We start from the raw sequence: 13,979 nt of genomic DNA, 5'->3' as shown, positions 1-13,979 counted from the left end.
GCTTTAGCCATTGTTGTGGTGTATCATATCTTTATAAGTGCTTTGATGTTTTTTCCCCCTTCTGATGTTCAGAGAGAAGAAACTTCTGGTTAGCTCAGAGGATTATGGCAGAGACCTCACGGGGGTGCAGAACCTGAGGAAGAAACACAAGCGTCTGGAAGCAGAATTGGCAGCACATGAACCTGCCATCCAGGTAGGAGAATAGTTTATAAATGGTATGATTTTTTTTAAAAAACCCACATAAATTATTAAAATACAGTATATGGGGAGATGCTATGGGAATGGGCCATATATAGCTGGTCACTCAGCAGCAGTTGGATTTGTCTGTTTGGCAGGGTGTGCTGGATACTGGAAAGAAGTTGTCAGATGACAACACCATTGGGAAGGAAGAAATACAGCAGAGGTTGGCTCAGTTTGTGGAGCATTGGCAAGAGCTAAAGAAGTTGGCTGCTGCCCGGTAAGTAAGAGCCTGTCCTGAAGTGGTCAGGCACTCTTGCATTAACTTTGCCCCTCTGGATCTAGAAGCAGAGTAACTCGATAAAGAGAATTTAGAGCAAAGTAGATGAAATCTTTCTGAGGTCCATATAGGTTAGGGTGGGGTTCATGAGACCCCTCCCCCCAGATGTTTTTGGGCTGCAGCTCCCAGCACTCATTACTTTGGCTGTGCTGGCTAGAGGCTGCTAGGATTCAGCAATACATTGGGGATGGCATGTAATTTTGACCTCTGTAAAGAGTCTACTGAGGTGCCAGAAGGAAGCTTTTCTGCAATAATAGAACTCTTTCTTAGGCCCAGATATGTAGGATGAAAACATAAAGACCAGCACTTGGTTTTTCTTGTATGCTTACATTACAGTGGCCAGCGGCTGGAGGAATCTTTAGAGTACCAACAGTTTGTGGCTAATGTGGAAGAGGAGGAAGCCTGGATCAATGAGAAGATGACACTGGTCGCCAGTGAGGACTATGGAGACACGCTTGCTGCTATTCAGGTGAGTAGGATATGATAAGTGGACCAGCTAAAGTCCTGCCCCTTGGCACACTCCCCTGGGCCTCCTTTCTGTCCCAGCTCTTGTGACCTGGCCTCCCTTGCAGGGCCTGCTGAAGAAGCATGAAGCCTTTGAGACAGATTTCACTGTGCATAAGGACCGGGTGAACGATGTCTGCACTAACGGCGAGGATCTCATTAAGAAGGTGAGCAAAACAGAGGTCTGCTTTTGACAGGATACCACAAATCATTAGCCGTCTAAGAGTGTTTGTAACAAGACCATTTGCAAGGTCCTTCTGCTAAGTGGCAGCTAGCTCTATGAAGCGTATGATCCTAACTTCCAATCTCCCCCAGAAGAGTGTAAGATTTTGTGAAGGGCATTTTATGTCATATTTTTATCCCCACTTGTATATTTTTAAACACATCTCGCATTGGGTTTTGTACAGTGCCCAAGCTGGTGAACTGTTTTCTCAAGTGCCTGTTTGCATCTCAGTTGTTTGGAGCAGCTTTCAGAGTTCTTTTTCCTTCTGCAGAACAATCACCATGAAGAAAACATCACAGCCAAGATGAAGAGCCTAAGGGGCAAAGTGTCGGACCTGGAGAGAGCAGCAGCCCAGAGAAAAGCCAAACTGGATGAGAACTCTGCCTTCCTTCAGTTCAACTGGAAAGCAGATGTTGTAGAGTCTTGGATAGGTATGAGCTTGGGCCTCTTGGCTGCTCCTCTACAGTCAGAGGTGAAAGCAGAAGGCTGGCAAGATGGGTGGCACACACTTGCTGAGAGTGTGTTTGCCTTCCTCCTTGATGGATTGGCTATGGGTTCGGAAACTACAAAGGCACCCATTCACTCAGGCTGTTGTGGGGGAAATGAAAACACAAAGGCTGAGTCTTAAAGAACAGCATCCTGAAAACAAACAAAACACTCTCCTCTAATGCTCATGCCCAACTTCACAGTCCTAGTTTAGCTATTGTTATTATTTTTGTATTCATAATTGTAGCAAAAAGTAGCATCATGTTTTTTTATTTTAAAGTAGGAGAGACAGAATAGGATGCATGCAGTGTGTTTGTCTCACTGTAGGTGAAAAAGAGAACAGCCTGAAGACTGATGACTACGGCCGAGATCTCTCTTCTGTGCAAACGCTCCTTACCAAACAGGTTGGTGAATGCGGAGGGAGCTCCACTTCTTTCCAGAAGAGCAGATGAACGACCTTCCTGTTTGGCTTTTCTTAAACTGTGAAGACATTCTTGCTTCACTCAGCATGTAATGTCCGTGAATGAAGAGCTGGCTGCTAGCCTTTTAATTTTATTCTTAGAACTCTTTTTAAATTGTATGTTGGTGTGAAACCCCTTGGCTTGAAAGGTGATGCAGAAATATTCAAGCAGCACAAGCCCTGAACAATTCCTGTTTCCATCGCTGGTGGAATCAAGAAATAGTTTGGACCTGTTTTCTTCTCTGCTTTAGGAAACCTTTGATGCTGGACTTCAAGCCTTCCAGCAGGAGGGAATTGCCAATATCACAGCCCTGAAAGACCAGCTGCTGGCAGCCAAACACATCCAGTCCAAAGCCATTGAAGCCCGCCATGCCTCACTCATGAAGCGCTGGAACCAGCTGTTGGCCAATTCCGCAGCCAGGAAGAAGAAACTCCTGGAGGCCCAGGAGCATTTCCGAAAGGTGAAGTTTGAGCATACTTTTCAGGGCATTTTTGCTACCAAAATATGAGAATACCTCCACAAGCGCCGCAGAACCATTTACTATTCCCAGCGTTGTGTTTTCCTCTGCAATTCCCTCAAAATGTCAAGATGTCACCATTTTGAGAGGGTCTGCAGAGAAAAAAGGAGGAAGGGCTGCACTAAAAGCTTCAAGAATTCACAGGGGTGGAGAGGGCAGATGTGGTGACTTTTTTAAAATCCACACTGAATGCTTTTAGACTTAGCCCTTGGGATGAACACAAGGCTTCTTTCGGTGTTTCTTAGGCCAGCGCTGAGCAGCTCATCTCAGTTTCTTAGTGAAAACTGGACTGTCCTCTTCTCCCTCAGGTTGAAGATCTGTTCCTGACCTTTGCCAAGAAGGCATCAGCCTTTAACAGCTGGTTTGAGAATGCAGAGGAGGACCTCACGGACCCTGTGCGCTGCAACTCGCTGGAGGAAATCAAAGCCCTGCGCGAGGCTCACGATGCGTTCCGCTCCTCCCTCAGCTCTGCCCAGGCAGATTTCAACCAACTTGCTGAGCTGGACCGCCAGATCAAGAGTTTCCGGGTTGCCTCCAACCCGTACACCTGGTTCACAATGGAGGCTCTTGAGGAGACCTGGCGGAATCTGCAGAAAATAATCAAGGTAACTTGTGTCTCATGGTCTTTCTTACTGTTTTCTGGTTCTTTGATTCTTCTTTATTCAAGGAGCTCCATCACATGTGAGATGGGAATGGTGGTGCTCTAGCAGCTAAAAAGTGCCGCCAGAGACAGGTTGAGTGATGTGGCATAGTTCCACCCATGAGGCTATTTCGCTATGCTCTGTCATACAGGTTCTTGGGAATGATTTCCTCCCACTCTTAGCTTGCAAAATGATTCCTTTTCTTCCCCTATTTGTTAGGAGCGTGAGTTAGAACTGCAGAAAGAGCAGCGCAGACAAGAGGAGAACGACAAACTACGCCAGGAGTTTGCTCAGCATGCGAACGCTTTCCACCAGTGGATTCAAGAGACCAGGTGCTGCCATTTCTCCTTTAGTTTTGTTCTCTGTCTCTGATTCTTGGAGAATGGCACTGTCACTTTCTTCCAGAGCCTTCAGAAAGAGAAATATTTGATACTTTTGCTTGAGAAAGGGGTTTTTTTTTGGGGGGGTTGTTTGATGCTTAGATTTCTTCATTTCCAGAATTTCCTGAATTTAAGCTACACTCATACAGGACTGTTCTGGAGAAAGCATGTCCTCTTACAAGTTCAATTTTTTTTTGAAGTTTAGGGGTTGATGGAAGTTGGGACACTAAAGTGGTGGCTGAGGTGGGAGGGTTGCAGAATAAAGCTCTGTTCAGAGACATTCTGAAGTGCATAAATGTCAAACAGGACCTGCCTTTGCTGACAGAATATCCCTTTTGTTTTTTCCTTCTCCCTCTCCTTCCTCTCCTTATCCAACCCACCGTTTTCTCCTGTGGCCTGGCGTTTGGACCATCCCGTACTTCAGGACCTACCTGCTTGATGGGTTAGTACAATATTACACGTTTACAGAAACTCCTCTTTTTCTATTGTCTGCTTCTTGCTGCCATTACTTTGCTTGAAAGAAGTGTTGTAGCAGAAGCCGTCTGCTTTGGGCTTCTGCGCTGGGGTCCTGCATGAGGTTATCGTTCCATCTCCTGTGACACACAGGAAATAGAACATGGGGCAGGGAAAGAGAAACAAAGCCAATTTTCTCACAGAGGGAAACTTGCCTATGTCCCCCACCAAAAGACAAAGTTTTGTGCTGTTGACTTGCTCCTTCTTCAGCCCTGGAGACCTGTAATAGCACATTGAGTGAAATAAATCAATAGAGCTTAGCAGACAAAGCTTCTACCTTGCTTTCTGTAGTTCAGCCTTCCCCATGCTGGGTCCTTCAGATGGGTTGGTCTGTAGCTCCCATCATTCCCACTTTGAAGGCCTCAGAGTCAGGAAGTTGCTAATAGACTGAGGTCATCCACCCCAGTCCATCTTTCTGATATAACACTCACTCAGATGCTGTCTGAAAATGAATTTTTTGCATAGGAAAACCAAGGGACTTTTGTCACCCTTTGGGGTAATGAATGTTCTGCAAATACCAAGTCCTGTTCCCTTTTTAGATTCTGCTAGTTAGCAATGTTTGCCTTGTTTCTGATGTTGTGTGCCAATTATGCTGACCTGTGCAATGTGAATGATGTATCTGTGTTGACAAATGGGGAGGGGGATCTCTGCCACCATGAACTTACAGTTTCTCTTCTTTGCCACTTGGTGGGAAAAGAAGTTTAAGCTCTCTGGCTTTGAATGCAAAAGTTCCTTGCTTTTTTAAACCTGGTCTGGGAGAGGGAGACGTCCTGCTCTATTGGCCAGCTTCCCCTTTCGGTAGTCTAGAAGCCATCTGGACAGTTTTGAGCTCACATACTCCAGTTTCCTTCTTTGATTCTTAGTATAGGCCCAAAATATAGCCTGTCTCCACAGAACTGGAAAGGCAAGTCAAAGTCCCTCTTTTGATTTGGACCCTACTATGGCTTGTAGTGGGTAGGGAAGTATTGAAAGAGAGCTCAAGAGCCTGAGGAGGCAGAACCTCCAAAGCCCAAGACACTGATCAGTTCTTCTGACTGAACTCGGCCACCATTGACACTGGGAGGAATGGTACTTCATTTTTTATAAGAAGCTGACAAAACTGTTGCCTAACCACTGGGGAGGGAGGGACCTTAGTTCGAGATTAGAGCACACATTTACAGAAAGCACCCATCTCAGTTCATGGCTCTCCAAGGAACTGACATGGGAAACCAGCCGAGATCCAGGAGTGCCAGTGTTCATCCAGAATAGGCCAAGGTGGAGTAGATAGATAAATAGTTCTAAATTCAGTTGCTGACCTCTTGCTGCCTCTGTGATGGTGATCCATTTGGAATTCACTTTTCATGGTGAGTGCACTAAGTGGTGCTAATGGTGGATTCCCCCCCAGTTTAAAAGCATCAGGCAGATGAATGTAAGCCCCCCATGACCTTGGTGGAATGCATGAACAAAGCGCTCTAAAATTGCCTTTCCCAACTGGACACCTAACTTCTGCCCCATATACTCTGATGGAGTGAAGTTCAGAGATCCCAAATGGAGGGAGAGCAGGGATCTGACTCTTGCCATAAGGCAGCTTGGCTGTGTTCAGTCCCAGGCATGCAGTCTTGAAAGAGTTGCCACCCAGCACCCCATCTGCCTTGCAGGGCTGCTGCAGCTACTTGTCTGTGTTGTGTATCTAGTTGCAGACAAGATAGGCAATGGTGCTGTTGCTGCTGCCCTTGCCACGGAGGCTGGCACTCCATCCTCTTCTTGTGTGCAAACCTGCTGCTGTCTGGAGGCTGGCGCTGGTTGGGAGTTGCACTCCATTTGTGTGCGTGTGTTGAGTGTGTGCATGTGTGCGTGCTCTCCTTTTTTCCCCATTTGGAATTTCACTTGGTTTCTTTTCTTTGAATAGCATAGCATACCGTCGTGTCATTCGTGTCTATCAGTATGAAGTTGGGGATGATCTGTCTGGAAGGTTTTTCTTCTTATTTTTCTTCTCTCACTGTGTTTTTGTTTTTTTATATATATATAAAAAAAACAATTGCGCACTCTCTAATTCCAAAGGCTCGCTTTCCTTTTGACTAACTGTCACTGCTGTGAGATGCTTTGGGCTGGGAGGGGAATTGGTTTCTTTCTTTTCCTTCCTTCAGTTAGCATAACTGTTTCCTGGCCCAAAGTATCCTGGGCCCCTGCTTTTTTGATCTCTTAAACCCGCACTGACTGTGAGCCTTAACCCTCTGGGAGTGAGACTCGCCCACAAAATCTGGTGTATTTCTTTTTCTCTTGCCAAAGCTAGTTTGGGAGGCTGCCTCTCCCTAGTGGTTTGGAGGCGCAGGATGCAATTGGGGTGGCTTGGGTAGTGGAGAGAGAGGAGGCTGACTTCTTCTCACGGGGGCACCAAGGAAGTGCAACTCACCTGCACAGTAGCCAAAACTTGCTGTTTGTACACAGAATTGTCCATTGTGATCTTGCACCATAATGTTTTCAGGACAGAGGCTCTAAAGACAAAGTTCCTTTAAAACTGCTGCCTTACTATGACTTGGGAGGAAATTTAGTGACTTTAGTCTGGATTTCATCTGGGCTTCCAAAGTCTCCCCCAACTTTTGTTTTGTTCTTCGCTGAGTGCCAAACAAGCCACATATTGGTTAATCTTGTAAAACAACACCCAACCTTACGACTGATCCTTTAAATTATGTCTGAGCCTCACAAACCCTTTGCTGTGATGACGTACCAGAGGGGGCTTGGGCCTGTCTAGGATCCCCCCTTCGAGGTGATCTCTGACCAGATGCCCTTGTATCCTGAGGCCTTGGATCATCCGCATGACTCCTTTGGTGGTGTTGAAACTGAGCCAGTAGTTTTGTGAAGGTTTCCCACGTGCATTCTCTGTGCGAAGCCTTGCTAGAGCTCCTGTCGCTCATTAGCAAACCAAGCTCATCTCCAGCAAATCACTTGTGGTTTGTGTGTGTTGGGGCACAGGCGGGCGGGTGAGGCTGCATTGGGGGGTCTCACTCAGTCCATTGAGAAGTGAGCGCTTTGGATTTGGCATGAAGTGTTTTGGTTTTCTTTTCTTTTCCTTTTTTTCTTTAATGGCTTGCGGAATGGGGCTTGAAATTAACGTTCCTGATGCAGCCCACTGGGTTGAATTGTCCAAGGCTTTCCACTCAAAAACTGGCCAAAAACAAAACCAGGAAAGGTTTGGGCTGATTTTAGGGAAAGTCTTTTGCATCCTGAGTTGGCTGTGTCTTGTCTTCTGTAGCTTCAGGATTGACTTTATAGGTTAACATTAGCAAACAGTGCTTTGCCCAGTATATAATCCAGTGACAAATTTGCTTTCACTAGCTGCCAGTGTAAACCACCAAGGGATAAATATGACGGGGGCGTGGGGTGTTACGAATGCCTTAATTTATAATAAAATAATTACTAAGTTTTGCATGAAACCAGGCAGATGTCGAGTCTAGGGACATAAGTGGTTGAACTGGCAATCCTTTATCTTAGAGGGCAGGGGAAATTTTGCTCCCTTCTCCTGTCTCTGATGGAAAATAGACAACATTTCACTGACAAATAATCATGTTAATTTCGAGCCCCATCTGGTTTTGCTTCTGGTGGTTGAGATCCTTCCCTCATTCTTACTCTCTGTTCAGGTCCTGTATGGTGGAGGAGTCAGGAACCCTGGAGTCACAACTGGAAGCAACTAAAGTAGGTCAATTTCTTCCTCCACTTAAATTTGTTGGGAGCGGTCGGGGAGGATTCATTTGATGAGTGTAGATCTTAAAGATGAAGGCAGAAGGGGCATTGGTAGGATCATCTGAACATAGTTAGTGTCATATGGCAGTCTGTCTTCCTCTGGCATGAGTTATCTTCTACCTGAGCTTCCTCAATGTACTACATTACTTCCTTGCTTGGGCGATTCATACCTATTAGTCATCACAGCTGCAGGACGAAGGGGATGAGACAGCTATTTCTTATGCTGTCATCCAAAATAAGAGGGCAGTGTCTTGGGTACTGTACTTACATCTTGTTTCAGCCAGGCTCAGCTGACTTGTGTGCTCTCCCTGATGTTTCCCTTCTTCCCAACAGCGCAAGCACCAGGAAATCCGGGCAATGAGGAGCCAGTTGAAGAAGATAGAGGACCTTGGAGCAGCCATGGAGGAAGCTCTGATCCTGGACAACAAGTACACTGAGCACAGCACTGTGGGGCTGGCACAGCAGTGGGACCAGCTTGACCAACTTGGGATGAGAATGCAACATAATCTTGAGCAGCAAATACAGGCCAGGTAAGGACTTTTGGCTAACTTCAGATGGGAATTTGGCAGTGCAGAGCAGAAGCCTCAGATTTTTCTAAATTGTTCCCCACTTTAAAAAAAAATCAACAGCCTTCTGTTTGGTAGTGTTTCAGGCCAAAAGCTGAGTCAGGTCACAGGCCTTACAGGCTGCAGAACGGTTTCTGATAATTATCAAGATGGACTGTTAGTTTACACTTAGCTTAATCTTCTGCCAAATGTTTCCACAAATAGGAGGAGGTGTGTAAATGAACCATATCTAATAGTCCTCCTTTACCATAGGCATAATCGGACTTAGCCAAACGGAGTCTCACTAAATGTGTTTTTCTTCCTTCTAGAAACACAACCGGAGTCACTGAAGAAGCCCTCAAGGAATTCAGCATGATGTTTAAGTAAGTTGCTAAGTTCTTTACCAGGGAGTGATAACTTCTGACATACAAAATGGTTGAATAACCCAAGGACCATGACTTAGGAGCCAGAGGGTCATAGCAACTTCTGTTCTCTAGTTATCGAGTGTATGTTACCAAACTGTATTGTAAATTTGTAGAATACTTAAACTGTACTTTCTGGACTTCGCATCTGTCTGGGTAGTTTTGTTTTAATGGTTTGTTGCCTTCTAATTCCAGACACTTTGACAAGGATAAATCTGGCCGTCTGAATCACCAGGAGTTTAAGTCCTGCCTGCGCTCCCTCGGTTATGATTTGCCCATGGTGGAAGAAGGAGAGCCAGACCCAGAGTTTGAGGCTATTCTTGATACCGTTGATCCTAACAGGTATGTGCAGGTTGGCATCTTTGCCCAAGGTCCTAATGTCTCTCCAGTTACAGACTTACATAGGAAATCCTAATGGTAAGAAATTCTAAAGGATTTTCTTGATTGCATAACTTAAACAATACAACACTCTTCATGACTTCTACTGTAGCCATTTGTATTTTGCTTCCATCTGGAAAGGTGTTTGTTGTATTCAGACCAAGAAATTTCCCTTATAAGATTCCCCAGTTCAGTTCTGAGAGCATCTCACCTAAATACCTTTCCCTGCAGCATTAAGTTGTTTTGTACTACCTTATTAACTGTTGTAGATGCAAAGCATCCTGAGTTCATGCTGTGCTTCTTCATCTAACAGGGATGGGCATGTCTCACTGCAAGAATACATGGCTTTCATGATCAGCAGGGAGACAGAGAATGTGAAATCCAGTGAGGAAATAGAAAGCGCTTTCCGTGCTCTCAGTTCTGAGGGTAAACCCTATGTGACCAAGGAGGAACTCTACCAAGTAAGAGCCAACCTTGTTACATTCTCACCTGCCATTTTAACTGCACAGACTTCCTCTCTCACTGCATGTCTGTCTCTTCTCTTCTTTCAGAACCTGACTCGGGAACAGGCAGACTACTGCATCTCTCACATGAAGCCGTACATGGACAGCAAAGGCAGAGAACTCCCCTCCGCTTACGACTACATTGAATTTACACGCTCACTCTTTGTGAATTGATCTCTAGCACTATAGCAGTACAGGATCCTGAGAATGCGCTCACTTGTCTTCTGCCTCTTAGCTCTCTGCATGTGTCCATCATTGTGCTCAGAAATAATCAGTGTTGCCTTTCAGATGTAACCTTAAATCTGCTTAGCTTAAAACTCTATCCTTAGTACCTGGAACAATAATAAAGAAATGTTGCAGTGTGCATCAATAAAACTTACTGGTCCAAATGAAATGTTTCAGTGTGCATCAATAAAACTTATTGTTCCAAATAAAACCAATTCCAGCTGTTTCATGATGTGCAAGAAACATTGGAGGAATGCACACATATATTGTCCAACAAATCTCAACTAGCATTGAACAGCCTCTTCTAGCCTTAGGGAACTAAGAGTTAATACTGGATAAGGGAAAGGAGAGACAACCTAAAAGGAACTTATGAACACAGATAGTTACAGACAATTGAGATAACACCAAGCCTTTTATTTACTGTCCATATTAATCTGTTACCTCATTTGCCAGTTGGTCAAGATGGTTCATTTCCCGTGGTCCCTCTTCTGTGAAATCTGAACTTAGCTGCCATATTTTCACCACCCCACTGCCATCTCCAGCAGCCAGAAGTTGGGCTTGTTTGTGGTTGAACTCTAAGCAGTAAACTGGGGTCTGGTCAGAAGTCTGCGTGATGGAAATAGATGGCTTCTGAGAGCTCTTCCCAAAATCAAACAGGTGCAATTCCCCTTGAAAACAAAGCATCAACTTGTTAACTTGGTAACACCAGAATCTAGTCTGCGTGGCATAGATAAAACACTAATAAACTTGTGGCAGTCTGTTGATCTGATAAACTATGCTATAATAATAATAATAATAATAATCGTTTAAAACTTACACATCATAAAAACAACCTTACAAAAAACAATAAACATTGAACAACATGCAATAAAGACAAGCATGATGGTGGTCAGGAGGAGGGCTTGTCTTTGCAGGCAGAGGCCTGTTGTTGCTGGCCTGCTTCTCTCCCCCTCAAGATGGCGGTCGGGAGGAGGGCTTTACTTCTTAGCAGGCAGAGGCCTGTTGTTGCTGGCCTGCTTCTTTCCCCCTCAAGATGGTGGTCGGGAGGAGGGCTCGTCTCCTATAACCAGGTTCCCTCAGGTTCTCAACAGGTTTTACTACTGTCTACATTTCAGTGGTTTTAAAATTACAGCCTAACAATAGGTTATAAAAGTAATTAAATAACAGCCTTTTCAAACTCAACTATTTGAGATAAGATAGACTTCTGGGATTTAAGTTTTTCTAAATGTGCAAATCCCTTTCAAGAACTAACTGTACTTACCGTCACCAGAAGCAGCTGCAAAAACCAAGGGCCGCACTGGAGACCACTTGACACTGAAAATATATTTCTTGGACAACTGAAGAGAAACAAGGGGCTGAGCTTGTAGCATGGAGTGCAAATGAACGTGGCCAGCCGTCCCACCGCTCAAAAACAGATTCCTAGAAATAAGCAAATGTTCAAAATTAGGATCAAAAACCTTAAACCATAATGGCAGGGTTTGCAGAGATGCGTTTTTAACTTCTGTGTAAGAGCTTAAATGTCAGTTGTCCTGTGACATGAGAGCTGTTGGGCAGAAAGACAATTGTGCTCAATAGTATTCAGCGGGGAGCACAAATTATAGAATTTCTAAGATACTGCCCAGCACTATAATGGAAATAACTCTTAAAATGGAAGTAAATGTCCAGAATCTGACCGTTTCCTAGAAATAGACATCTGCTTAGCAGGTGAGGGAAAATAAAACATCCGCCCCCTTCATTTCAACTGAATCATATGTTCATATGCATGTTTTGCTATTAGTGTTGTTGGGGGAATCCTGGAGATTATTACTGCTCCCATTTTCTCAAGGGAAGGCTATGCAAATGGCTTTGTTGAGAGGGTTGGCAGGAGAGAAGCCAGATTGAGACAGCAGCAAAGGTGACGGGGGGTTGGAGTGCTCTGGGAAGCTGCAACAAGTGTTACAATGAGGCCATGTTCACTACTCACCTGTGGAAAGGTGAGCAGCTCACACAGTAGATGGGTCCTCCGTGGAGGGAGAAGACAAACTGAGCAGGTGCCTTGAGTGGGATGGAACTGCCTTTCTGTAGGAGAGCGACAGCCTCCACTGCAGTGGAGCACTTGAGCAGGTAGCCCCCTTCTGTGCCAACGACAAAGGTGCTGGGCTCAAAGTGGGAGAAGGAGAGGGAGGTCACACCCACAGCTGTGTCTCCTCTTGCTTGCTGGCCAGGAAGAAAGGGAATTAAAGCCATAGTGGGATTCAGTCTGCCCCTTCCCCATAAAAGACCTTGCTGATACTAGAACTTTGCCAAGAACCGCTCATTTATCAAGTTACATTGCATTTTCTCCAGAACACCCAAATTTAGCGTTATAAGCCCTCAAACAATAGCCACAAATTGGCTATTTGTGGAGCACAAAAATGGTGCACTGGCAAGGAAAAAAAGAGGAGCTTCTGCAACAGCTCTAAGAATTATTATTTTCTTTGTCTAATCAGACAGACACAATTTCTCCAATGCATTGATGTATCCTCTGTTGGTTATGCATTCCTTGGGAAGTTTAATCCTTCATCTTAATCTGATACACATATTTCGCTGTATTCACTCAATACTGGTAAGTTTAAATGTGGGAAACGCTCAGCCCAAGGGTGAATCAGTTTCAGAAATGTTTGAGGGGGGAAATTCTAGTGTTAGGTGGGGGTCAAAGTCAAAGAGGACAAAAAGATCAGATTTTAGCTTAAAGCTCTTACTGCCAGTCACTGAACCTTAAGAAAGGTTTTTCAACTTTGAAAAGGAGGCGGAATCTACAAACACTTTGAAACCACATATTTATCATGTCCTGAAGAAGGGGGACATGGCCATCTGGAAGACCCAAGAAGTGCTGCATTTGGCCCCTAAGCCTGAGACTACACCTCTGGTTTATCCAAAGCAAGACTGATAAAACTCTTCTCTCTATCTCATGGGAGATCATAGTACTTCACATTTAAGCTCACCTTCTTCAATTTTGTGTTCCTGGGGATCTGCTGCAATACAAAAGCAAAGCCATCTGTGGGCTTGAGAAGGCCATCTCTGTCCTCCCGCCACACCAGGATCTTCCCATCCGTGGAGACGCTCAGAACACGGAAGGTGTGGCCATGCTTTGAGTCTTGTAACCAGCTAACCTAATGCAGAAAAGAGGAGTGAAGTCTGTCTTGTCAGAGGTGTTTAGAAATAGAGCAAGCAACACAATATATGCCTTCCAGAATTAGAGACCCTGTAGCTTTCCAGATGTTGATGAACTCCCATCATCCATTGCTACTGCCCAGGCTAACAAGGGCTGATGGGAACTGAAATTCCACATCATTAGGAGAACTGCAAGTATCCCAGCCTTGCTATAGACTCCTGGTGTATCACAAAAATGCCAGGCAACACTTCACAGGAGCTTGTTATAAAGCCAGTAAAGTGGTCAATTCAGTTGTTGGCTCAAACTGCCATGCTAGGATATATGTGAAGACAAGAATCTGTTTTTTGGGGAAACACAGCCTAGTTTTGGTCTTCCATCAGAAATTCAAATTGTGAATATGAATCAGTTATGAATGTGTAACTCAAGGTTGCACAATTGTAACTGTGATTGTAAATTCTAGACATCCAGCAAAAGTCTTTTGGGTTAAAAAGGGAAAGACGTTTACCATCCTCTTCCAGCCAGAAATGTGTTTCAGACGACTAATTTTACAAATCACAACTGTGCCAAGATATAGCAGCTTCCCCTCATACCTGATAAACTGGATCTGTGTGAGTGTCATCTGTCATCCCTGTCCTCCAGAGCAGAGGGTCTTCCAGTCTGCTGGTGTCCCACACCAGCACCTCCCCATTGAACAGGCCTCCTGGAAGGGACAGAGCACCCCTAATAAAATGACATGAAGTCCCATGTCCTTAAAGCTATGCTCAGTTCTTAGCCATCATTTTATACACAGCATGTCTGACAGGTGCCAGTC

General features: G+C 44.8%; 2 protein-coding genes across 9 annotated transcripts in view; one reads left to right on the top strand and one right to left on the bottom strand.

The window, feature by feature from the left end:
* The window catches only part of SPTAN1 (spectrin alpha, non-erythrocytic 1), a 46,337-nt gene extending 36,138 nt beyond the window's left edge, over window positions 1-10,199 (top strand). For 4 of the 8 annotated variants that reach the window (XM_042480163.1, XM_042480164.1, XM_042480162.1 and 1 more), the window contains 17 exons: window positions 73-193; window positions 336-457; window positions 854-986; window positions 1,090-1,188; window positions 1,516-1,675; window positions 2,058-2,134; window positions 2,442-2,651; window positions 3,017-3,313; window positions 3,569-3,681; window positions 4,154-4,171; window positions 6,131-6,193; window positions 7,860-7,914; window positions 8,296-8,492; window positions 8,837-8,890; window positions 9,125-9,271; window positions 9,621-9,768; window positions 9,859-10,199. In XM_042480163.1, coding sequence (XP_042336097.1) covers window positions 73-193; window positions 336-457; window positions 854-986; window positions 1,090-1,188; window positions 1,516-1,675; window positions 2,058-2,134; window positions 2,442-2,651; window positions 3,017-3,313; window positions 3,569-3,681; window positions 4,154-4,171; window positions 6,131-6,193; window positions 7,860-7,914; window positions 8,296-8,492; window positions 8,837-8,890; window positions 9,125-9,271; window positions 9,621-9,768; window positions 9,859-9,984 — 2,140 coding nt within the window. In that variant the 3' untranslated portion in view covers window positions 9,985-10,199. The remainder of the gene's footprint in view (window positions 1-72; window positions 194-335; window positions 458-853; window positions 987-1,089; window positions 1,189-1,515; window positions 1,676-2,057; window positions 2,135-2,441; window positions 2,652-3,016; window positions 3,314-3,568; window positions 3,682-4,153; window positions 4,172-6,130; window positions 6,194-7,859; window positions 7,915-8,295; window positions 8,493-8,836; window positions 8,891-9,124; window positions 9,272-9,620; window positions 9,769-9,858) is intronic. The other 4 variants (XM_042480169.1, XM_042480168.1, XM_042480167.1 and 1 more) reach the window with 1 other exon arrangement.
* Window positions 10,200-10,428: 229 nt separating this feature from the next.
* Window positions 10,429-13,908, bottom strand: DYNC2I2 (dynein 2 intermediate chain 2; the record flags this gene model as incomplete). Its single annotated transcript, XM_042478682.1, has 5 exons — window positions 10,429-10,703; window positions 11,297-11,454; window positions 11,999-12,231; window positions 12,999-13,166; window positions 13,759-13,908. Coding segments are annotated over 5 exons (948 nt in total), but the record flags the coding sequence as incomplete, so codon positions are not given.
* Between the last annotated feature and the right edge of the window lie 71 nt (window positions 13,909-13,979).

This window comes from Sceloporus undulatus, chromosome 7 (assembly GCF_019175285.1).
Source record: "Sceloporus undulatus isolate JIND9_A2432 ecotype Alabama chromosome 7, SceUnd_v1.1, whole genome shotgun sequence".
In the NCBI taxonomy this organism is placed as follows: domain Eukaryota; kingdom Metazoa; phylum Chordata; class Lepidosauria; order Squamata; family Phrynosomatidae; genus Sceloporus; species Sceloporus undulatus.
Note: the sequence above shows the minus strand (reverse complement) of the source record. Positions and strands in the feature narration are given on the sequence as shown.